At 43.5% G+C, this 26,611-nt stretch overlaps 1 protein-coding gene across 1 annotated transcript in view; it reads right to left on the bottom strand.

Moving 5' to 3' along the window:
- Nucleotides 1-26,611, bottom strand: part of LOC126176647 (arylsulfatase B-like) — a 437,026-nt gene that overhangs the window by 358,721 nt on the left and 51,694 nt on the right. Inside the window, exon 3 of the mRNA XM_049923804.1 lies at nucleotides 2,134-2,293. Within this exon, the coding sequence (XP_049779761.1) occupies nucleotides 2,134-2,293 (160 nt within the window). The remainder of the gene's footprint in view (nucleotides 1-2,133; nucleotides 2,294-26,611) is intronic.

The following is a 26,611-nucleotide window of genomic DNA, read 5'->3' as shown; positions in this document are numbered from 1 at the left end:
CCGACTTTTCAGCTACAGAGACGCACTATAAATCTATTTCTCTCAGTATTTCAGTAAATTTTCCTATGTTGAAGACCATTCCTTCTAATTCCTTCATCCTCCCAACGTTCCCATCAGTAAATACAATAACTGCATCGGACGTTGCAATTCCGAGAACTGTAGCAGATGCAAATGAGTTTTTAAGGCATCGTTTCCATATGAGTGAATTTAGAGACTCATTTGAATTTTGGGTTTTGCCATGAACACACTTTTTGAGAAGTGCAGGATTGGTCAGAAACCTGTAAGTGGGCTTAACAAGATCCAGGATACAATTTGGAAGTCTCTCCTTGTCAATGTAGGGGTTGTTATCCCTCTGATCTTGTAGACATTTACACCAGCTAATGCGGCCACGTCACACTTTTAACTAATTTTCAGGCTCGTCGGATGCGATTTCAACATTGAAACTTTGGGAACGTATTTTCCATGAGTTGTAGTAACAAAAAATAAATAGAAAATTGAAATTTTTAGTCAATTTCATCAACGTCCCCCCTTAAAGATTTCCTTCGCAGATGGTGACGGAAAGTGCTGAGTCATTAGCACTTTGGGTAGACAGGGTTTGCATCGAACCTTCACAGAAGCAGTAATGCCCCTTTAATAGGTTTATTCTTAAATTAATTTCCTTCTGTTATCCTCAGTTGTTTCATGTTGGTACTTTCTCTTACATTCTTATTTCCGTTATCCGTGCTATTGTTTTCATTTTCCAAAAATACATAAATCCTTTTTTATCAGTATGTTTTCAAAACGTTAGTAGAGCTGATAAGAGAAGATTAACGTTTGGGTTGGTAATACTTCCGATATTGTCTATATATTGTGGAGGGTCTCCTCAATACTTCTCTTCTTCCAAGTCTCTCTGGTCTATGGTGTATTATTTATGTAATAATTCGTTTTTCAGGCATCTCTCTTCTCTCTCGCTTATAGTTCTTTGCCAAGCAATCACACGCGTATATAGATTTAGATTTCGCCGCAGTGATTCAGAGTTTTAGTTTTGTATTTCGAGAGATGCATTGATTGGTTGACATCTTTTCTTAAAACCTATGCTTTCCATTTCACACATTCCTGTATCCATTGCAAATTTTTGCAGACCAGTCTGCCGTACGAATGGTGATCATTTTATGGTGCGTAGTGAAATTTTTCCGTGATACTTCGTTAAGCACTAAGAGTTTTTTTTTATCACCGTTGCGCGGCTATGGTCAGTTTAACTTACAGGAAGACATGTTAGTAGATTGTGAGTAATTCCGACCAGGACTTCCAAGGCAGAATTTTATTTTTACGTTCCTTTCAGCTGATAAGCTACTTTGATAATATAGTACTGCTAACAACATTACACGGAAAAGAGAATACGAGTCAAGGCATTATGACATAGTGACTGGGAACGCCAATCAATGTCTACAACGGCGCAGAGTAAAGACCTTATCTCCTGCGAAGGAGAGCTTCTGTAAAGTTTGGAAGGTTGGAGACGAGGTACTGGCAGAAGTAAAGCTGTGAAGACGGGGCGAGGTCCCGAGTTCGAGTCTCGGTCCGGCACACAGTTTTAATCTGCCAGGAAGTTTCAGTACTAAACATGTGTGAGGAGACTGATTGTGAGTCTCAGATTACTGATAATTACAAATTCTGTAAGCTGAGCAGTCAAAGGTAGGCAAACTTTGGATGCATGTCCAAGCTGGTGCCTTCACGAAAAGATGCTCTGGAGTTCTTAGCGAGTAAAATTGACTGTTATGCTGCCTGTACCGTAACGTCATTGTGTATGTTACTAACCAACATAGCAGAAGGAGAAAACTGCATTAAAACGGTCTTCCTGATATAACTTGGTTCAAGTTCCCTCTCGCCCGCATCCGCCAACTTCATCATAATCCTACGAATGGGAATAGTTAATAAAAGACTGATCAGAGACGTAAGCCGATGTTCTTAGTTTCCATTTGTCGGGCGGGGAAGCAACATTTCATTGCAATGACTGCCTTATTTACAACAAACAACTATGCAGTCTCAGGTGTTCATCATGACGTTATCTAGTTTCTGATAGCGTGCTATTACTACCCAGTTTCCTTTTGTACATTCATCGTGACTGTACACTACTAAGTACTGTAACAGACTCACCGTTGTGCACGGGGTACTTTCCGGTGAGGAGAGCGGCCCTGGACGGCGTGCACAGAGGTTGCACGTAGTGCCTGTTGAGGATCACCCCGTGGTACGCCAGAGCGTCGATGTTGGGTGTCGGAATCTCGTCAGACCCATGGAAGCCGACGTCATTCCAGCCCTGAAACAGAGGAGCACATGCGTGTCCTAAGCGATGATTCGTCATGCGTGGAGTCACCTAGAATACTGTCGCCAGGTCAGTCTAGGGGTCGAGCTGGCACTGAGCGGTAACCTGCAGAAAGTGGTTTCTAGCTCGTGCCCACTTTTGCAAACATAGAATATGTCGTGGCACACTATGTTTAATCATTTTTTTTATTTACTGATTAACGCTTTTTGCTTCTTTCGAAAAACGTTATTTGACAATAAGTTGCAATCCACATTTTGGCAACAGAGGATTATCCAGTGCAGAGTAATAGAAACCTATACTGACTCAAAGGATTTGATATAAGAAACAGAAATGTCTTTATGTCTTACTTAAATACTAAATTATGGTGTTTTCAGTTGAACAAATCTTTTCACATCCAACATCTTTATTTATTTCACTTCTACAGAGCACAACAGGCATAACACTGAGTTAAAGAATGCAGACAGCAGACTGAAGACCGTGTTGTGTCATCAGTAACATGTTGATGAGTGAGAAAAATCTGATACTGCTATCTCCACAAGAAATGCACTCGCTAATTGTAATAAGAATGTAAAATTTATGACTTGTATGACCGCTTGTTTCTGTTCTCTTCCAAGTAGTGCCGTTTTTCTGGGGGAACGCTGGGGGATATGTACCCCTAAATGTTTTCGTCGACAAAGTAACTTTTTTACTATGTTGAGAACTTGGAAGAGTGCAAAACATTTATTTCACGGATGTAAATTATTTATTTCACTTTTTTGTATTCGTAATTGCAGTACGAACGATACCAGTGCAGTTTTTGGTGGGATATGTGTTCGGTAATATTTCCTTGTATTGTTTTGCATGTCGGAGGGTTGTTTGGACTCACCTGTTTCATTTGAGGTGTACGTTACCATTTTTTTTTATTATTCAAGGGCTGATGGGAATCGCATGCTTCATTTGAGGTGATGTAAACTGAAGTGTTCGATACCACATTCTCTTGTACGTTGGGTGTTTCTCGGTATCGCTTGCTTCATTTGAGCGGTAAGTCAACTGAATAGTCCGATACCATTCTTTTTGTAGTTCGGCATGTTGATGACAGGTGGTATCCCATGCCTCAGTTATAAGTAATTTTTGCTCCATTATATCCAATGTCGGAGTACTCTCAAACTTTTTAGAAAAAAAGCAATGCTTCTAACATGTCTGGGCCCAGTTTTAGATTGTTTTAATGTGTTATCGATTTTATAGACAGTTTATAAAGAGATTTGTGATAGATTGTAAGTAGGCTGTTTATGTTTTCTCTATGTAAGTAGGCTGTTTATGTTTTCTTATTGGCAACGTTACGTAGCGCTCAATATGAAAATCACTGGCTGTGCTGTGTGCAGTCTGTGGCTAGTTTGCATTGTTGTCTGCCATTGTAGTGTTGGGCAGCGGCAATTGGATGTGAACAGCGCGTAGCGTTGCGCAGTTAGAGGTGAGCCGCCAGCAGTGGTGGATGTGAGGAGAGAGATGGCGGAGTTTTGAAATTACATATATTATGACTTGTGATGATATTAAGGTAAATACATTGTTTGTTCTCTATTAATATCTTTCATTTGCTAACTACCCCTACCAGTAGTTAGTGCGTTCAGTAGTTTGAATCTTTTATTTAGCTGGCAGTAGTGGCGCTCGCTGTATTGCAGTAGTTCCAGTAACGAAGATTTTTGTGAGGTAAGTGATTTGTGAAAGGTATAGGTTAATATTAGTCAGGGCCATTCTTTTGTAGGGATTATTGAAAGTCAGATTGCGTTGCGCTAAAAATATTGTGTGTCACTTTAGTGAATGTTTGAGTACGTTCAGTTTTGCTCAGCTGTTTGAAAAGCAAGTAGTGTAAGAGGTTTATCAGCACAGTCGTGTATAAATTGTTCTAAAGGGGACGTTTCATAAGATTAATACATACATCACCACATGTATTGTTATAGAGCACTGACCTCGACGGTTTGCTCACCTTTCATCAACAATAGCACCGTAGACCGAGTTCGTAGTTGGATGTTATGAAATAATGAGGAGGGAGGGAACGCGAATAGTAGCTTCCTGCCGGGTATAAAAATGGCTGTGGTTTTTCTCCGTCATTTTCCGAGATAGCGAGAAAGTTGCTGTTCTGTATTGATATCTGTGCATCTGAAATATATATAATTCCAAAATAGATAACAATCTGTTCCCAAAGCACTAATTTTGAGTACTCAGTGGCTAGGAGAGCCCGATGACTCTGAGGTACCGGGGTACTGAGCAGTGACCAGCAGCAGCGACCCCAATGGCCAGCGGCCATGACACCTGGCCATCTGGCGACGCCAGCTCCTTGAGCTGCCTCTTCCCACCACGTGATACAGGCGAAAGCCGTAGCAGGCTGTTGGCAATTCTTGTTCCACAAAGTTGTCTGTGCCCCATTCATCACAAATATTCAATTATATCACTTTTGTTCCAGGGGTCAGAATTTACGAGAAATACGTTTCCGTTCTACAAACCTGAAATATCATTACCAACCCAACACCAAACAAAGCGGGCCATCGCCAGCAGATGGATGTCTTTGTCTGCCATCAAGGAGAAGTTAGAACAGGCCTGGGAAAGCTGAATCTAGGGGTGGGTCCAGCAGTAGACAGGAAATACACACATACAAAATTGTTAAGGCTTTCGTGGACACTTGTTGACAAACTGCCTATTGGCTTCTGTCTCGGGTTCTTCGGCCGACGTTCATATAATGATTTTTTCTGACGTTTCGCCAGCACGAGTGGCTGGCATTGTCAAAGCTTCACCCCCCATTGCCGCTGGTAAACTGGAGCCGAGCTCGCGGGCGCAGACTATATGTACCTGTACCTGCGCCCGCGAGCTCGGCTCCAGTTTACCAGCGGCAATGGGGGGTGAAGCTTTGACAATGCCAGCCACTCGTGCTGGCGAAACGTCAGAAAAATCATTATATGAACGTCGGCCGAAGAACCCGAGACAGAAGCCAATAGGCAGTTTGTCAAATACACACATGTCCATAAATTAAGGATAACTGCAGAATGTGTTGCCACACCACGCGGCACTATACAAAACTGGCGCTAATAGCATAGGCACATAGGGAACACACACTACACAGATCTGTAAGTCTGAAAGCAACTGGAATCACTCAACAGAGGAAGTCCACTGGACCTGACGGGATACCAATTCGATTCTACACAGAGTACGCGAAAGAACTTGCCCCCCTTCTAACAGCCGTGTACCGCAAGCCTCTAGAGGAACGGAAGGTTCCAAATGATTGGAAAAGAGCACAGGTAGTCCCAGTCTTCAAGAAGGGTCGTCGAGCAGATGCGCAAAACTATAGACCTATATCTCTGACGTCGATCTGTTGTAGAATTTTAGAACATCTTTTTTGCTCTAGTATCATGTCGTTTTTGGAAACCCAGACTCTACTATGTAGGAATCAACATGGATTCCGGAAACAGCGATCGTGTGAGACCCAACTCGCTTTATTTGTTCATGAGACCCAGAAAATATTAGATACAGGCTCCCAGGTAGATGCTATTTTCCTTGACTTCCGGAAGACGTTCGATACAGTTCCGCACTGTCGCCTGATAAACAATGTAAGAGCCTACGGAATATCAGACCAGCTGTGTGGCTGGATTGAGCAGTTTTTAGCAAACAGAGCGCAGCATGTTGTTATCAATGGAGAGACGTCTACAGACGTTAGAGTGACCTCTGGCGTGCCACAGGGGAGTGTTATGGGACCATTGCTTTTCACAATATATATATAAATGACCTAGTAGATAGTGTCTGAAGTTCCATGCGGCTTTTTGCGGATGATGCTGTAATACACAGAGAAGTTGCGGCAATAGAAAATTGTAGCGAAATGCAGGTAGATCTGCAGCGGATAGGCACTTGGTGCAGGGAGTGGCAACTGACCCTTAACATAGACAAATGTAATGTATTGCGAATACATAGAAAGAAGGATCCTTTATTGTATGATTATACGATAGCAGAACAAACACTGGTAGCAGTTACTTCTGTAAAATAAATGCGAGTATGCGTGCGGAACGATTGGAAGTGGAATGATCATATAAAATTAATTGTTGGTAAGGCGGGTACCAGGTTGAGATTCATTGGGAGAGTCCTTAGAAAATGTAGTCCATCAACAAAGGAGGAGGCTTACAAAACACTCGTTCGACCTATACTTGAGTATTGCGCATCAGTGTGGGATCCGTACCAGATCGGGTTGACAAGGAGATAGAGAAGATCCAAAGAAGAGCGGCGCGTTTCGTCACAGGGTTATTTGGTAACCGTGATAGCGTTACGGAGATGTTTTACAAACTCAAGTGGCAGATTCTGCAAGAGAGGCGCTCTGCATCGCGGTGTAGCTTGCTCGCCAGGTTTCGAGAGGGTGCATTTCTGGATGAGGTATCGAATATATTGCTTCCCCCTATTTATACCTCCCGAGGAGATCACGAATGTAAAATTAGAGAGATTAGAGCGCGCACGGAGGCTTTCAGACAGTCGTTCTTCCCGCGAACCATGCGCGACTGGAACAGGAAATGGAGGTAATGACAGTGGCACGTTAAGTGCCCTCCGCCACACACCGTTGGGTGGCTTGCGGAGTATAAATGTAGGTGTAGATGTATTGGTGATAAGTTGAGAAAACCGTCCCGAAACGCATGTGCTACTAAACGCCACTGTTTCGTGATCACGTACTCCGACATCGGTATGGGATATGATCAGCATGCTCACGTACACAGGCCGTACAACGGGTTGCCATACTCTGGATCAGGTGGTCGAGCAGCTGCTGTGGTACAGTCTCCCATTCTAGCACCAGTGCCTGTCGGAACTCCTGAAGTGTCCTAGGGATTTGAAGACGTGTAGCAATACGTCGACCGAGAGCATTCCAGACGTGCTCGATGGGGTTTAGGTCTGGAGAACAGGCAGGCCACTCCATTGGCCTGATATCTTCTGTTTCAAGATACTCCTCCACGATGGCAGCTAGGTGGAGCCGTGCGTTATGGTCCATCAGGAGAAAGGTGGGACACCCTGCACCCCTGAAAAGGCGGACATACTTGTGGAAGATGACGTCAGGATACACCTGACCAGTTCAGTTCCTCTGTCAGAGACATGCAGGGGTGTACGTGCACCAATCATATTCCCACCCCACACCATCAAACTACGACCTCCATAGAGGTCCCTTTCAAGAACATTAAGGGGTCTGTATCTGGTTCCTGGTTCAAGCCAGGTGAAAACCCGGCGAGAATCACTCTTCAGACTATACCTGGACTCGTCTGTGAACATAACCTGGGACCACTGTTCCAATGACCATGTACTGTGTTCTCGACACCAGGCTTTACGGTCTCTCTTGTGACCAGCGGTCAGTGGAATGCACCTTGCAGGTCTCCGGGTGAATAAACCATGTCTGTTCAGTCGTCTGTAGACTGTGTGTCTGGAGACAACTGTTCCAGTGGCTGCAGTAAGATCCCGAGCAAGGCTACCTGCAGTACTCCGTGGCCGTCTGCGGGCACCGATGGTGAGATATCGTGCTTCTTGTGGTGTTGTACACTGTGGACGTCCCGTACTGTAGCGCCTGGACACGTTTCGTTTCTGCTGGAATCGTTGCCATAATCGTGAGATCACACTCTGAGGCACGCGGAGGGCCCGTGCTACGACCTGCTGTGTTTGGCCAGCCTCCAGTCGCCCTAGTATTCTACTCCTCATAATGTCATCCATATGTGTTCTTCGAGCCATTTTCAACACACAGTCAGCATTAGCACGCTGGAAAACATCTGCACACTTACTCGCTGCACTGTACTCTGACATGCACCAACACATCTCTGCGTATGTGGACTGCTGCCAGCAGCACCGCATGGTCATACCCTATAGCGTCCCCAGTGCCATATTACGAAAAGACTTTAAATTATTTATAAAGAAGACATTCATAATTTGTAAGAGATTTTTTTTTTCATGTAGCCGTAACATAAGAATTTCTCTGTCCAAGTTTCAAATGCAAAGAAATAATTTATGACAAGATACACTCTTTTGTTAATGTTTTAGTCGTCTTTTTTACTTCTTCTCTTGTTTTTCTTGTGTGTCGACGGACATCTTGCGTGTGCTGACAAATGTAAGCATATTTGTATGAGTTAAGCATATAATATACTGATTTAATATTATTGTGCACTTTTAATTTGTAAGAGGTGATCCCGATTTCATGTCCGCCTTCCTTGAATTAACCTGCATTCAAGTAATTTACAGCTCAACAATTGCAGCGGCCGATGCAGCCAACGACGCCATTACGTGGCGATATTAACTTATGAAAAAATTAGCGGAAGCTGAAAACTCGCCCGCTATTAGCATAATATTAATTTTTCTCCACAGCCACCCGACGTTGCAGAAAATACTTAGCTTTAAGATTCTTATTTTCAGTACCATAGCCGAGACCCAGAGCCAGCACTCTGACTAGAATACAATGGTTAACGGAGGTAAGAAAACTCTCGCGCGTGTGTGGGCCGCAATTGTAACTAATAACTAAAGATCTTATGCTTTAAGGGGAACTGACTAGCCGAGGAAATTAATATGAAAAGTTTAATACATTGTACAACTTATATGCTCATGTTTTAAGATTCAACGAGTCTAACATTCATTAACGTAACGAATAATTTGAAATTAATATTGTTAAAAAGGAGAACTTCAGGAAAGCATTTAACCGTAAAAATCAAAATTAAATGGAATATCACTTTTATTAAGGCCCACCACGTAAGTCGGCAACAATCAAAAAATAATAATAATAACAATAATAATATATTAAATTACGACGGCCGAAGTTACGCGAGATTGGCGCCGCAACTTTGGGGCCCGATTAATATGATTCTATTGTACTGAATGTAATTATGTATGTGTCTAATTGTTGTAAAATATTAATGCTTGTATGATTTCTTTTACATGTACACCAACAAAACAACACCCTGAGGAGATCTGGAGAAGAAAAAGTGTAGAAAAGAAAAAGGATTGAGAGAAAGAAAAATAAGTAAGGTAAGGCCTATTGTGCAAGCATCCTGTGTAGCTCTGTGCGGAATATCGAACCCATGTGCACATGAGATACCTTCGGTGTTTTGTGTATTTATGTGTTTATTTTTTAGAGGGGATAATTATTCGTGTGTGTATCAGTGTTAAAGATTTGTCAGTGGCTTAAAGTGAATTTAGTATGGGTAAGATAGGACAACCAAAAGCATCCGTACCAGAAGAACAGAATTCTGTTAATATGGAAAGTGAGGATCATTTGCAAAACGTAAACGAATCCCAAACCACCGCCTCCGGTAACATAATTTCCGGAGCGGGGGGCGAGGATCTGTGGACGGTGAATGACGCTCCACAGCAGAATGGGAATAGAGTAACAACTCCACTGCCTGGGCAGGGAGGCCAATCGAGTGCTAGATTGAGCGGGACACCAGTATGCTCACCGATTGCAGACCCATTTGCAGAATTTCTGCGCAGGTTAGAAGAAAGATATAGGGAAAGAGACGAAAAGCTGGCTCAGATGCTGCATGAGCAGGAGAAAAAATTAACGCAAAAGCTCATTGAGCAAGAGCAGCGCAGTGAAGCAAAACTAGACAGTATCCAAAGCGAACTTGCCGAGATGCGGGACGCGTGCAAAGAAATACCCGATCTTGTGCAAAGCTTAGCCGGCGAAATGCAAAAATTACAGATATCGCAGGCTAGGCTTGAAGATAATGTCCAGACTTTAACCAACCGCGTGGATAATGTGGAGATAGATGCACGGAAAAGTATTGACGCATATTTGGAAGTGCAAGCTCAAAAAGTAGAAAAAGAATTAAATGAATGGCTAGAAGTAAAGGATCGCGAGATATCTGCAAAGATTGAAAGCGACGTAAAAACAGCTGTAGAACAAGCGACTGCGGCCGCGAGTGTAAATATTGACGCTAGCGCTGCCGCACTAAATGCCGAATTAACACAGATCAAGTCCCGTGTGACAGTGGAGTTACCAAATTGGCAACAGGAGGTCGCGCGAAGACTGTCTGCGTTGGAAATCAATGTAAACAGTGGCGGACAGATCATGAATCCGACTCCACGCACTGATTACTATAATAACGCTGACGGTAGGCAGGGTACGAGTGCGCAACCGCAACCTAATGCGAATTATGAGCACGAACAACATGCGATACCGTGCAGCGCACATCACGAAGTGATGAATGTCCCAGAATGTAGCAATCAGATGTGCAAAAAAGAGGACAATGTAATAAAACACAGGACATTCCAACCCTTCAATAGCGAAAAGCGAAATGTCCACCCTGTTGTATTTATGAAGAGCTTCAGGAATGTGTTTCCCAGGACATGGACGGAAAGACAAAGAATACAGTTCGTGGTCTCCTTTATTCAAGGTGACGCGGCACTGTGGGCCACCGACGTGTCTGAAAAATGTCTAACGATGCAACAGTTTGAAGGTGCATTCTTGCAAAAATTCTGGTCAGATAGCGTCCAAGAAAGACTACGAAAGGAGTTGTACAGTCCAGAAATGTACAATCCTAAGATGGAAACGTTACGAAAATATTTCGAAAAGTATATAAACAAAACCAGGTACTGGGACGAGCCAATGTCCGATCGTGATATAATCAGATTGATAAAAATGAAGTTGCCCAGTGAAATTAAAAGATATTTCATCAATGTGCCGGAATACGATATAGAACAATTCATGGAAATAGTGGATTCTGTTGACTTATTGATCGAAGATATTAAAACCGAAAACAAGTGGAACCATGCAGGCTGTAATCAACAAAAAGCCGATTGCAATAGCAGCCACAGTAACGGTAGTAACTTAGTACCAAATGGTAACGGGAATAGGGAAGAGCACCGGCAACAGAATCGAGGCACAAACAGTGGCAATGGTTATAACGGCAACGGTTATAATCGTCAAAATCGAAAGAGACATCATGATGGACGCATGAGTAATGGATATAATGGTAACGGCAATCCGCAATGGCGGAATAACCGAAACCAGTGGCGTGGTCGTAACGAACCGACACCACAGTGGCAACAAAACACAGCGCCACAATGGAACGCCAACCCAGGTCCATCACACAGCATGTCAGGGAGTTACAACCGACCACCGCAAAACCAGAGCCATACACAATATCAAATTACACCATCGGGGAGGCAGGGTGGCCAACCCAACAGTAGCAACAACAACAACCAGAACCACAATGTGAGGTTAGTGGAAGTGACAGACAACTGTCAACCCACTAATGCTCATCCGTTAAACTAAAGACAGCCACAATACGCTCTCCGTTGTTGGCTGCAGGATGGTGTAGTGAGGGCACATTCACGGATGACAGCCATAAACTTTGTATGCTGAGATACAATGAAGGAACAAAAATAGAAAAGGAACTTGTAGACATACCGCAGAAATGTAACCGAACCGACAAAAGTGTTGTGCAGGCTATATTGCAAGCAGATATGTATGGAGCACCAATACACATAATAGTCGATACCGGTGCGTCAACCAATGTCATGAGTGCAAATTTTTACAAGTACTTGAGTCAAAATAATAGAATACCAGTATTGCCAGTGAAGAATTGTCGTGTTACAGGTGCAATAGGTGCACAATCTCATATCATAAAGCGCCAGGTGCAAGTCGAGTTTACGGAAGGAAATGAAGCAATGAGAAGCTCGTTCCTAGTAGTTAAGGGATTAGGTGTTGCTTGCATCCTGGGGATGGAATTTTTACGCCAGAGGGACGCAAAAATCGACCTCTTGTGCGGGGAAGTAAGCCTTATGAATGAGGACAGACGTGTAATTTTGCCATTGTTGAGGACACGGGAAGTGCACGGTAAATATTGCCGGAACTTTCAGTCGAGATTCGAAGGAAGGCAGGTAATGAATTTATATTCTGACTTAAGTACAAGACAAGCATATTATGAAGAATTTATTACTGAAGATAAAGAGGAAAAAAAGGAAACTGATAGCCATGAAAGTTAGGGAGTCAGAACATTTGACTGAAGCACAACAAAACGAATTGACTCAGCTACTTACAGATTATGAGAATGTGTTTTCGGAAAAACCCGGTGTTATCGAGGGCTACACCTATAACATCGAAGTGGTACCTCGCGATACTTTCTGTCACGCAAATTACACCATCCTGTGGTCAAATAAGGAGACAATTACGAAGGAAAGAAGGAAAATACTTACAAAGACTTAAAGACGTTCGCTCAGTAGAGCAACTTTTACATATGTGAATAATAGATTAAGTTTATAGTGTATTTTTTTGTGAGTAAATGTTCAGATTTTAGTGTAACATTTAAAGACAATGAGGCACACAAGATTAGTGCGATTCAATTTTGTAGATGTTAAGGAATAATAGTATTTTTAAACAATTGCATTTTGAAAAAAAAATGAACGTAGTTTTAAGAATATTTTACAAATTTCATGTTTAAAAACGCTTTAAAAAATATTAAAAAAAAATTCAACAGCATGTAATGATGAAAGAATTTTTCATTAGTGTGTCATAGATATTTTTGAACTGTAGTAGTAACGCAACTTATGAAATTCAATATTATAGTGTATATGTTGTTCCATGTATTTATGTCTATACCGATCTTGAAATATGCTCAAGCATAATTTACTTAACAATATCAGTGCAGGGTGTACATCACCCAAGGTACCTCATGTGTTGTGGACAAGGTACAAAGCAAATCAGTAAACGCGACTACCGCTAAGCACTGTTAAAATATATTGCCATCTGCTAAGGCAGAGATTTGCACGAATTTGTAGTGTAAACAAAAGTCACAAATCTAACGTTAATCTAGGAACTTGCACGCTAGGCCTAGATTATAAAATGTGTACAATAATGCGAGAGGCAAAGTTTTGTAAAGTCGAGCCTGGCTCTGGAGGGCAAGTACGCAATGAGTGGGCAGACATGACATGGGGACTTACCTCAGATGAGACGGAAATACAATTGTATAGTCAAAAAATCTGAAGGCAAGTACGACTCTAAGTGGAAAATGAAAAGAGATAATTAGTGCGAGAGACTGGTAAAATCCAGCACGAGCCAAAATCCAGTTCAGACTGAATGAAATACATAGTGTTTGTGAACTAATCGAGACAGTTACTTTAAGCTGTGTGAAAAACTGTGAAGGTGAAACTGTGATGCGGACAGTGAAGTGCTAGTATTGAACGTTCAACAGCGGTAAAGACGCCAAACGCCAATATTACGCACGAAAAACTGTGAATTTGCTTATAAATGTGAACTGTTAACGTGAAGTGAACCCACAGTCTATTTTTGGGACAGACTGTAGTTTCAGTGAGCTCAATAATGCGAGATTGGAATGCGATGCGTGGACTGTTGCAAGACAGCGACCGCAGAAACGGCGAATGTTTGTGCTAAGCTCGTATTGGGACACTCACCAGTGCCTGCGAGTGCGGCGAAAACATAAATAATAGTATCAAGACAAAAACTGACGTGTAATGGAAACAGTGGCGCATCAAAACTTCATTCACGGGAGAAGATCCATGTCATGTATTCTGCAAGACAGCGCTAGCTTGACACTCGGAAACTGGCGAAAACTTAACAACAACTGCCGCACTAATAAATTCTTCTTTCCCACTAGCGTAACCATCTGCAGCGGGAAACAAATATTACGTTGGTTGTGTGTATGTTTCATGTACTACGTCGGAGATGCGTAGCAGAGCTGACTCCTGCCAACAAGAGCGGGGGGCGAATATCATCCCACTCCGCCACGCCCGGCCGAGACAGAAGCGCATCGCCAACCGTGCAGCCGATCAGCTGATTCTGACGTTCCGCGACGGCGAGACACACTCTGGCGTCGGGCGGGCGTTGACCTCCCCGCAGCCGCCGCGAACGCCGAGCACCGAACACACCAACCGACGCCGTCGCCAAACGTCGCGGCGTAGATCATCAACGACACCGCAATCAAGTGTTATAATGACCTCATTTTTTGCATAGTGCAACAAAAATATTTGTATGCACATCCTGTACTCCAATGACATTCCAGAAACAATTAAGTGAAAGTGACCAAAGCAGTTAGTCTGTCGCTCCGCCGAGGTTTTCCCCAGGTTTCCCTACGGCCGCGCCAAATGGGGAGCGAACAGTTGACACCCCTGGGACTTCAAATATTCCGGACTAACTCGTGGTTGTACACATTGAACTTCATCTGTATCACACCTTGTGTGCAACACACCTCAGTAATTACTACTGTGTAAATATACGATGTGACATATGTAAACTGTGAAAGAAAAATCTGCGTGTGGACACTGTGGACATGAAAGAGGAAATATTTATGTCAAAAAAAATGAACATTTTTTATGAGATAAACATTTCGGGGGGCAATATAGCGTCCCCAGTGCCATATTACGAAAAGACTTTAAATTATTTATAAAGAAGACATTCATAATTTGTAAGAGATTTTTTTTTTCATGTAGCCGTAACATAAGAATTTCTCTGTCCAAGTTTCAAATGCAAAGAAATAATTTATGACAAGATACACTCTTTTGTTAATGTTTTAGTCGTCTTTTTTACTTCTTCTCTTGTTTTTCTTGTGTGTCGACGGACATCTTGCGTGTGCTGACAAATGTAAGCATATTTGTATGAGTTAAGCATATAATATACTGATTTAATATTATTGTGCACTTTTAATTTGTAAGAGGTGATCCCGATTTCATGTCCGCCTTCCTTGAATTAACCTGCATTCAAGTAATTTACAGCTCAACAATTGCAGCGGCCGATGCAGCCAACGACGCCATTACCTGGCGATATTAACTTATGAAAAAATTAGCGGAAGCTGAAAACTCGCCCGCTATTAGCATAATATTAATTTTTCTCCACAGCCACCCGACGTTGCAAAAAATACTTAGCTTTAAGATTCTTATTTTCAGTACCATAGCCGAGACCCAGAGCCAGCACTCTGACTAGAATACAATGGTTAACGGAGGTAAGAAAACTCTCGCGCGTGTGTGGGCCGCAATTGTAACTAATAACTAAAGATCTTATGCTTTAAGGGGAACTGACTAGCCGAGGAAATTAATATGAAAAGTTTAATACATTGTACAACTTATATGCTCATGTTTTAAGATTCAACGAGTCTAACATTCATTAACGTAACGAATAATTTGAAATTAATATTGTTAAAAAGGAGAACTTCAGGAAAGCATTTAACCGTAAAAATCAAAATTAAATGGAATATCACTTTTATTAAGGCCCACCACGTAAGTCGGCAACAATCAAATAATAATAATCACAATAATATATATATATATATATATTAAATTACGACGGTCGACGAAGTTACGCGAGAACCCCGAGGTGATTTAAAGCCTCAAACCGACCACCAGAGCGTTGTTTCACCATGTATCAGCATTATCCTTAATTTATAAGCATGATATTAGTATTTGCCAAACCAACACCAACCAAAGCAGAGCACCTGCAGGGGATGGACATCTTGTGTACCATCAGTGACAGATTGGAACAGGCCTGGAACCAGTGCCCCTACCGATGCGGAGGAGGAGATGAATGGAGGAGGGGAGTTAAGACTTGTTCTAAGCTGCTTAGTCTGTATCCACACATCGAGGTGAAGACACATTCATTGGTCTAGTGGGAGGTTTTTTTCCCTATACCTATCTGCTGTTATTACAGTGTTTCGTCTTCATGTAGAACCAGGGCTGGGACATACTCATAATGTACCATAGTCGTTGCTGTTGTGTTTTTTCCTAACAGCTGCTCGTGTACAAGAGTATTACATGTCTCTCCTTCTAAGACACACTGGTACCACTCACAAGAAAAACACGTCCATCTGCCCAGGAATGTTCGCTCAATATTGCTTATCATGTTGTTGTTTGGTCCTACTAACATAATATAATCGACGAAGTTATCTGCTCACCATAGTGTGCGTAATTTGCTACCTGAATGTTTGCTTAAGGACTGTTAGATGGTGCTCAGTGCTTATTTTGTATTACATTCAAGGCTAAATCTAATGTTCTTGGTTTAATATTCATTGTACTAAGCATAAGTTCATACCACAGTAGTGAGTTTACAGTTATTTATGAAGTGTCGGCAGAATTGCCAACACTGTTTTTAGAGGAGGCCGAAATGCACGCTATAAGCTCACGCAGGCTGGCGTGAGGTCTGAAACAGGATACGTGATGAATGTTATAAAGAAAAGTACGTAGCTTCTGTAATACTTAACTTTAATCCACATTTGTAGAACATTGCTCTTGATGATACAGAAATACACTCCTGGAAATGGAAAAAAGAACACATTGACACCGGTGTGTCAGACCAACCATACTTGCTCCGGACACTGCGAGAGGGCTGTACAAGCAATGATCACACGCACGGCACAGCGGACACACCAGGAACCGCGGTGTTGGCCGTCGAATGGCGCTAGCTGCGCAGCATTTGTGCACCGCCGCCGTCAGTGTCAGCCAGTTTGTCGTGGCATACGGAGCTCCATCGCAGTCTTTAACACTGGTAGCATGCCGCGACAGCGTGGACGTGAACCGTATGTGCAGTTGACGGACTTTGAGCGATGGCGTATAGTGGGCATGCGGGAGGCCGGGTGGACGTACCGCCGAATTGCTCAACACGTGGGGCGTGAGGTCTCCACAGTACATCGATGTTGTCGCCAGTGGTCGGCGGAAGGTGCACGTGCCCGTCGACCTGGGACCGGACCGCAGCGACGCACGGATGCACGCCAAGACCGTAGGATCCTACGCAGTGCCGTAGGGGACCGCACCGCCACTTCCCAGCAAATTAGGGACACTGTTGCTCCTGGGGTATCGGCGAGGACCATTCGCAACCGTCTCCATGAAGCTGGGCTACGGTCCCGCACACCGTTAGGCCGTCTTCCGCTCACGCCCCAACATCGTGCAGCCCGCCTCCAGTGGTGTCGCGACAGGCGTGAATGGAGGGACGAATGGAGACGTGTCGTCTTCAGCGATGAGAGTCGCTTCTGCCTTGGTGCCAATGATGGTCGTATGCGTGTTTGGCGCCGTGCAGGTGAGCGCCACAATCAGGACTGCATACGACCGAGGCACACAGGGCCAACACCCGGCATCATGGTGTGGGGAGCGATCTCCTACACTGGCCGTACACCACTGATGATCGTCGAGGGGACACTGAATAGTGCACGGTACATCCAAACCGTCATCGAACCCATCGTTCTACCATTCCTCGACCGGCAAGGGAACTTGCTGTTCCAACAGGACAATGCACGTCCGCATGTATCCCGTGCCACCCAACGTGCTCTAGAAGGTGTAAGTCAACTACCCTGGCCAGCAAGATCTCCGGATCTGTCCCCCATTGAGCATGTTTGGGACTGGATGAAGCGTCGTCTCACGCGGTCTGCACGTCCAGCATGAACGCTGGTCCAACTGAGGCGCCAGGTGGAAATGGCATGGCAAGCCGTTCCACAGGACTACATCCAGCATCTCTACGATCGTCTCCATGGGAGAATAGCAGCCTGCATTGCTGCGAAAGGTGGATATACACTGTAGTAGTGCCGACATTGTGCATGCTCTGTTGCCTGTGTCTATGTGCCTGTGGTTCTGTCAGTGTGATCATATGATGTATCTGACCCCAGGAATGTGTCAATAAAGTTTCCCCTTCCTGGGACAATGAATTCACGGTGTTCTTATTTCAATTTCCAGGAGTGTATTATAGCAATTGAATACGGTGCCTTGCTAGGTCGTAGCAACTGTAGCTGAAGGCTATGCTAACTATCGTCTCGGCAAATGAGAGCGTAATTCTCAGTGAATCATGGCTAGTAACGTCGGCTGTACAACTGGGGCGAGTGCTAGTACGTCTCTCTAGACCTGCCGTGTGGTGGCGCTCGGTCTGCAATTACTGACAGTGGCGACCCGCGGGTCCGTCGTATACTAGCGGACCGCGGCCGATTTAAAAGCTACCACCTAGCAAGTGTGGTGTCTGGCGGTGACACCTCAATTTAGTTGTAGATTTCATTATTTTTTAGTACCATGTCCATTATCTGCACTGTCACAGTACTTGTTTTAAAAATATAAGAGTTCAGCCTTTACACGATGTGAGTTGAGGCCTGTCGGTACAATATTCACTGTCGCAAGCTTAATAATTACAAATGTAAAATACATGCCGATAATACTTTATGCAGCAAATAAGTGGTCCTTTTTATTCAGTCACTTTTCTCAAATAAATGAGCTGACGTTACAGCGGATGAGCTGTCAAGAATGGCAACAGTTTAGGCAAACATGCGATGTGTTACTCCACGAGGAGCAAGTGACCAGTGTACAATTCCTCGACCCAGAATAAGACTGTGTGCCGGACCGAGACACGAACTCAGGACCTTTGCCTTTCGCAGGCAAGTGCTCTACCGGCTGAGAAACCGAAGCACGATTCACGAGTCGTCCTCATAGCCTGACTTCCGCCAGTATCTCGTCTCCTGCCTTCCAAACCTCTCAGAAGTTCTTCTGAAAAACCTGTGGACTAGCAGTTCTGGAAGAAAGGATGTTGAGGAGACATGATTTAGCCACAGCCTCGGTGATGAAATTTTCAATCTCGTGAACTTCACAGAAGTTCTCCTGTGAAAGGAGACCAGGTACTGGCGGAAGTAAAGTAGTGAGGACCAGTCGTGAAGAGCGCTTGGATAGTTCAGTTGGTAGAGCACTTGCCCACGAAAGCCAAAGTTGCTGAATTCGAGTCTCGGTCCGGTGCACAGTTTCAATCTGTCAGGAAGTTTCATATTAGCTCACACTCCCCTGCAGAGTCAAAATTTCATTCTGAATTCCTCTACTGTCTGTACAGCAGGAATCTCATCCCTCCACAGTATACAACAACACACAAAAAGCTGTTATTTGGCACAGTGGAGCGTCTGAAACCTCTACCATACAAACGTATGACAGTTTATTTGAAGAAGTAGGGCAAACGCAAGCAATGAGAGTTTATAACTGGATGCACTGGCGGAGGCTAGCTAGTGTGGACACTGCTTTTCACCAGTTGGGGGCAGAGTGGGTGTATCAGTCCACTGTGACTTAGTACAAAGATCTGTATGCATCTCATTATTTCAATGCTTATCCTACATAAGACTGACTTTCCTTAGGTGAGGAACATTTTCAGGCAGTGTCAGCACATCCGCAACGTCTGAAATCAGTCTGCTGTTGACTGTTCAGTTCTCCATCCATAATGGATAGCCAGGTGTTTCGCTATTGTTCCAGGGGGCCAGTCTTCCCGAGAAGTACGTTTAACAATTTCCATGAAGCGTCCTGTTCTTGAGGATCTTGTCCACCTGTGATTGATTTCTGTAGATTAGAAACAGCGTATCACTGCTAGCAGATAAATCTCTTCATGTACCATCAGGCACGGGTTAGAACAGTCCTAGAAAACAAGTATCACATTTTACGGGGTGGAGGTGGAAGGAGAAGTAAGGGGAGGTAAGAGGGGGTGGGGTAAGACTGGTTCTAAGTTGCTTAGTCTGTATTCACATATCTAGGTGAACATACATACAGCTACCACCAGTCTCTGCTGGCGAGATCTTTTGAGGTTGGTTTCTGTGGTAATTGTGTTATACAGTGATTTTCCTCAGTCCGCTGTGTGGGTTTTGCTTTATGAGCCAACGTTTATGAATGGTGGCGTTTCAACACGATTTCGATGTGTAATTCGAATAGTGAAGCATGTTCCGTCAGTTGTTGTAGTGTGTGTTGACCTTCATATACCTCAGTGATAGTTTGCTGCCCTATCCCTTCTTACAATGTATCTGTGTACAAATTCCACAGCTGCTATACACTTGTAGATCTGTAGAAGGCAACTCTTCCCACTTTTCAGTGATGGCTTGCTGTGCTGTCTCTGCATGCTGTGTATCTGCGTACAACTTCTCCAGCAACTACAGACTTGCATATCTGTTGGGGAAGTTCTTCAGGCAGCAGCTGCAGGACAGTTTTCCACAAATTTCGAGTGATATTGCGGCCTAGCGGACACAGTAAGGTGAACATATACATGCACGTGAACGGAAGAAGTTGGGGCGTTGGCGGATGGGGCTGTGGAAAGTGGTGGCGGGAGGGTAGTGGCTGTAGGACAGTTTCAAGCACCCTCTGGTGGCAGTATTGTGCATTACAGCAGTTTGCCTTCAAACTTCAAGGCGTACACACACACACACACACACACACACACACACACACACACACACACACACACACAGAAGATGCCACGATATAATAGGAGAAGAATGCATACATGCCTTACAGTTTTTATAAAGCCATAGACAATATTGCTATTAATACGGAGAACTATGTAGATGCACAAGTCGTCCTGCATGGTCCATCAGTGTTCTGTGGTGGAGTTCTGAACTTTACTATTAGCAACAGCGATACCCTGCAGCAAGGTAACAGGTGGGTAACCGTAGCCCTCGTCGTGCATCTAAAGTCGATAAAGATCAGAAAAGGTGGTGTTGGGTGATTGAAAGTAGGTGTGAGAGTAACAGAGTATGGAGGCAGATGGAGGGCAATCCAGCAGCGGGATATCAACCTCAAAATAAATAAACTAAATAAATAAAGACAGTACCTCCCATCCTTTCTCAGCAGCAGCCCACCATAGAATGAGTCTTTTTCCGACCATTGCTCATGTGGGGGAGGGGAGGGGAAGTGGAGCAGGGGGGGGGGGGGTTTGGTGGAGGGGAGCAAGTTGGGGAGGGAGAGGAGTGGAGGTCCAGATGTCAAGAATGCTACGTCGTCACATCTACCTTCCACACACAGGAGATGGGGACCACCCAGGGAGGGTCGTCAGCTTCAATAGATTTGGTAAAAATGCAGTCTGTGCTCAAACAGACATTACCCCTCTACTACCGTAGTCATCATGACCAGTCAGATACACTGTTGGCAGTTTAAGTGATTTTCCGAAGGTCAAAATATTAACGAAGAAGAATTCATCGCAATGACAAACTGATAAATCAAGTGCAGTAGCGTATTATGAATCGTGGGTTAGCTATGAAGGGAATTCAATATTCCGACAGTCACAGTGTCAAGAGTGTGCCGAGAATACCAAATTTCAGGCATTACCTCTTGCCAGGCACAACGCAGTGGCCGACGGCCTTAACAATCTGGAGGAACTGTGTTGGCGTAGAGTTGCTGGTGCTAACAGACAAGCAACGCTGCGTGAAATAACCGCAGACATCAGTGTGGGACATTAGACGAACGTATCTGTTGGGACAGTACGGCGAATTTTGACGTTAATGGTTCAAATGGCTCTGAGCACTATGGGACTTAACATCTATGGTCATCATTCCCCTAAGAACTACTTAAACCTAACTAACCTAAGGACAGCACACAACACCCAGTCATCACGAGGCAGAGAAAATCCCTGACCCCGCCGGGAATCGAACCCGGGAACCCAGGCGTGGGAAGCGAGAACGCTACCGCACAACCACGAGCTGCGGACGGTGTTATTAATGGGCTGCGGCAGCAGACGACCGACTCGAGTGCCTTCACTAACAGCACGACATTGCCTGAAGCAGCTCTCCAGGGCTGGTGACCATATTGGTTGGATATTAGACGATTGCAAAACCGTAGCTTAGTCAGATAAGCCCCAATTTCAATTGGTAAGAGCTGGTCGTAGGATTCGGGTATGACGCAGACCCCACAAACCCATGGATCCGAGTTGTCAATAACACACAGTGCAAATTCGTGTTGACTCCACGAGAGTGTGGGCTGTGTTTGCATGGCATGGACTGGATCATTTCGTCCGGCTGAACCAATCACTGACCGGAAATGGTTATGTTCGGCAACCCGGAGACCATTTGCAGCCGTTCATGCACTTGATATTCCCGACTAAAGAGGGAATCCTTATGGATGACAGTGCGCCATGTCATCGGAGCACAATTGTTCGCAATCGCTTTGAGGAATACAAGTATTCTGGACAGTTTTAAGAGAATGATTCGACCACCCAGATTGCCCGATTGTTGGGACATCATCGAGAGATTAATTCGTGCACAATATTCTCCACAGGCAACATTTTCGTAATTACTAACAGATATGGAGGCAGCATCCATCCGTATTTGTGCTGGAGACTTTCAAACCTTGAGTCCATGCCACGTCGATTTTCTGCAATGTGCGGGCCAAAAGGACGCCCGACGCGATACAAGGAGGAATCCCATGACTTTTGTCACTTCAGTTTATGAAGCACTAAGTTTCACAACTTGTTTAATTTCAGTATTTACTTTCTGTTAAAGTTGTTTTTGTGTTTCTGAATTCATATACCCTCTCCATGCTTCCTGGCGTTGTAATTATTGGATCTTTATTGGACTATAGTACCGGATAAACTAATTTGGTGGTCCTCTGGTCTCAGTGATGATCAGCTAATCCCGATTTATTTGTGTTGCGCTTCTTTTTTCATCATTCTTTTGGCTGGTTTCAAATGGACCGCTAGAAGTTTCTCTCCAGTGGCAAACTCCTTTTGCCAGAGTAGCACTTGCAACCAGCGTCCTCAATAAGTTGCTTTCTTGTACATTTTTACCCTCGTGGAGTATGACGTCTTAATGGATCAGATATCATCCTGTCTCTTCTTCGTGCTGATGTTTCACACAATTTCTTTTCCTTCTTGATTCTGCGAAGGACTTCAACATTTCTTGTCTTGTCAGGCCACCTAATTTCCAACGCAATTCTGTAGCACCACATGTGAAACGCCCCATGGCTCGCACAGCTCATTATTCACTTCTATTCAATGCTGCGCTCCTGTCGTACATTCTCAGAAATTTCTTCCTCAAATTAAAATGGCTCTGAGCACTATGGGATTTAACATCTATTGTCATCAGTCCCCTAGAACTTAGAACTATTTAAACCTAACTACCCTAAGGACAGCACACAACACCCAGCCATCACGAGGCAGAGAAAATCCCTGACCCCGCCGGAAATCGAACCCGGGAACCCGGGAGTGGGAAGCGAGAACGCTACCGCACGACCACGAACTGCGGGCTCCTCAAATTAAGTCCGATGTTTGATACTGGTAGTCTTCTTACGACCAGAAATGAAATGCCCTCTTTACATGGTGTAGTATTCTTTGTGTGTCTCCCTTCATGCAACATTTTGCTTTTTCTCCACTTGTTCTAATTCTTGGTCCCCAATTTAGATACTGAGTTTATCGTTAATCCAATTTCCGACACTCCTCATCATTTCAAGTCCGTTCTTGCTCTATCCTTATCAGCAACTCGGGGGGCATGAACGAATTCTTCTCGCTCCTTTTTGCCCTTCCGATCTTTGGGGTTGTGTTTGGTCTTGGTTTCCCCGAACGTTCCTAAGTGACTTTCATCGCTGTATTCCTATCTATTTTTCTACCTGCTTTCTTCGTCGATGACTTGTATTATTTTTTGTGTTAACCAATATTCATTTGCAGTTGTCTTCTTTCTATGTATTTTTGTTCGACTTGTGCGGTTGCTCAGTGCTCGTGAGAGAATTATATTATTAAAAGAGACACTAAAAGTGGTTGTTTGTTTTGCTATTTGCGCAGAAAATTAACTGATGTTGGCCAAAGTAGAGAAAATATAGAATACAGAGTGGTATTGGCATGGAGAACTTTGTTTCAAAATGACAAGTATTTTAATGCCAAATACGAATTTAAGTGATAGTTTTCTGAAGATATTGATCTGTAGTGTAGCTTTATATATACCAGCTTAGATTGCTTCAAACGCTCCAAATCTTTCATCAGTATATCTCTATCTCAGACCTTTCCACATTGTTATGATCTCCTTGTACACGCTGTATACCCGTTCAACGTCCTCGATACGTTTTCTATCTCTTCATCCTTTGCCTGTGAGATCAGACAGCATACCTGAACTGCCGTCGTGACCAGTGATTTGCTGTCTGTTCTGATGAGAATAACCCTTTCACCGAATTGTTCGTAGTAACACTCTCTCTGCTCTCTCTTACCATGCATGACGAGTTCTAAAGCCGTTATAACATTTTCTTCTGCTGGTGGTACTGCAATATATTCATATGTCTAGAAAGTGTTACCTTCTTTCCTTTTCTCTTTACTAACCCGTTCTGTACCTAGACTGAGCCGTCACCTTGAGCTACAGTGCGTTCCTGAACATCAGGTGACTGTCGCTCCCATAGACTTACTTGTTCTGCTGTCGAATCTTCGATAGTTTTGTAGTGAGGTTCCTTGTTGCACAATACACTCAAATGAATTATGTGATGTTGTTTTACCCCTACAATTATATTGACACAGTTCTCCAGGATCAATTTATTTTCCTCTTTCTTATTATTAATGCACTGGCACTTCTTTCTGTAAAGTATACTGGCCACCAGAGTGAATCAACAACGACACCAGCGTGACATCCCTTTTAATAGACCTTCCTTCATGACTTCATTGTAACCAGGGTGTACCCAGGTGGTCTGCCATCACGCAGCTGTATCAGTCATAGTAAAATAAACGCAGTCTTGTTGTACTGTTGCTGCCAAGTGGAACGTAGGCAGATGCACTGCTGATTGCTGCAGTTCTGTACTCTCACTCTGACACAAACATTAGGGGTTACTGACGCAGATACTTAGATCTGAAGATGATGTATCTCAAAATTTAAAACTTGCAGCTGTAACTGAAGGATAAATGAGAATTGTTTTAGATAAATGAATTTAAGCTGCCAGGACGGAAGAAAGCATTTTTTTTCACGAAGCACTCTTGCGAAAGTTTAGAGAAACGGCGTTTGGGAATAACTGCAGAATAATTACACTGCCCCCAACACACATCTTGCGTTAGGACCGCGAAGACAAGATAAGAGAAATGAGGGCACGTAGAGAAGTGTACACAAAGTCATTTTCCCTCGCCCCATTTACGAGTAAAACAGGAAATGGAATGGCTAGCAGTAGTGGATACTCTTGTCAAATAAAATGTTAGTTTACTTGCAAATGGACGCACAAATATCGTCACCATGAAAGGTTCTCTCTAATAGATGCACCTACCTTTCCTGTAATTCCTGTCCATATTCTCCTTCACTATCAGAGATCCTCATTTCCCTGTCGGAGCTTTCACATCCAGCTAATCCTAACTGAGAAGGGAGTGAGACAGTGCTGTAGCCTATTCCTGCTTACTATTCAATCTGTACATCGAGGAAGCTATCAAAGAAATCAGAGAGAAATTTTGAAAATGAATTTAAGTCCAGGAATAAAACAAAAATCGTTAAAGTTTGCCAGCAAAATTTTAATTTTGCTAGATCTGGCAAAGAAATTAGAAAATCTGATGAATGGAATTGGTATTTTCTTGAAAGGAACATCAACAAAATAAAGACAGCTGTAGTGGAGTGTAGTCGGTTTAAAAGAGGTGACGCCGTAAAAATTAAATCAGCAAGTACGATGCTAAATGTAATAGATAGGTTTTGCTACATGGGCACCACAATAACTCATCGTAGCAGAAGAGGGAACGAAATGCAGATTCGGAGTAAGAAGGAAAGCTATTCGAAAGAGAGAAATACACAGGGCAAAAAAAAAAAAGTTAGATAAGGTCATAAAAGAATGGGAAACATCACAACAGGGGATAACCTTAGGAAACCTACAGATTAAATGCCTGGCTTTTGCAGATGATTTGGCGATTGTCACGAAAGGTATAAAGGAAACAAAAGACGCTATTGAAAAACTGCACGAAATCGCTTCCAAAACTGGACTACAGATCTCTTACGAAAAGACACAGTTTATGAGCACAAAGAAACTCTCATCTCTGAACACAAAGTATGGCACGATTTACAAAACAGCAAACTTCAAATACCTCGGTGAAACACTACAAATGAGTGGACATAACAGAGACTCAAATGAAGAAAGAAAGACTAAACTGGACAAGGCATACAAAGTAGTGTGGAATCATTACAACAAGAAGTCTATCTCACAAAAAGCCAAATTACGCCATTACGACACGGTGGTGCTCCCCGAGGCACTATATGCAGCAGAGACCACACTAATCCGAGGGCATACACGTATCGGACAATTAGAAAAAGTAGAACGAAAAATACTTAGGAAAATATTTGGCGCAACTAACAACAATGGAATATGGATCAAGAAACCTACAGAGGAACTGTACAAACATACGGAGACAATCACAGAAAAGATTAGAAAACGCAGACTACAATTCTATGGACACCTATACAGAATGCCATCACACAGGCTGACCAAACAGATCTTTGACTGGGTAACCACTAGAAACAACAAATGGGTGGCAGAGGTAGAAAACGACCTGAACCAGCTCAACATAACAGCAGACACAATAAACGACAGAATAAAGTTCAGAAACATCATTAAGAAAAGTAAACTACATGAGATACAATGCGACAAACGAACAGGCATAAAATGGACCGAAGAACGAAAGCAAGATCA

The sequence above is a fragment of the Schistocerca cancellata genome, chromosome 3 (assembly GCF_023864275.1).
Source record: "Schistocerca cancellata isolate TAMUIC-IGC-003103 chromosome 3, iqSchCanc2.1, whole genome shotgun sequence".
Lineage (NCBI taxonomy): Eukaryota > Metazoa > Arthropoda > Insecta > Orthoptera > Acrididae > Schistocerca > Schistocerca cancellata.
This window is presented reverse-complemented; position numbering and strand designations above follow the sequence as displayed.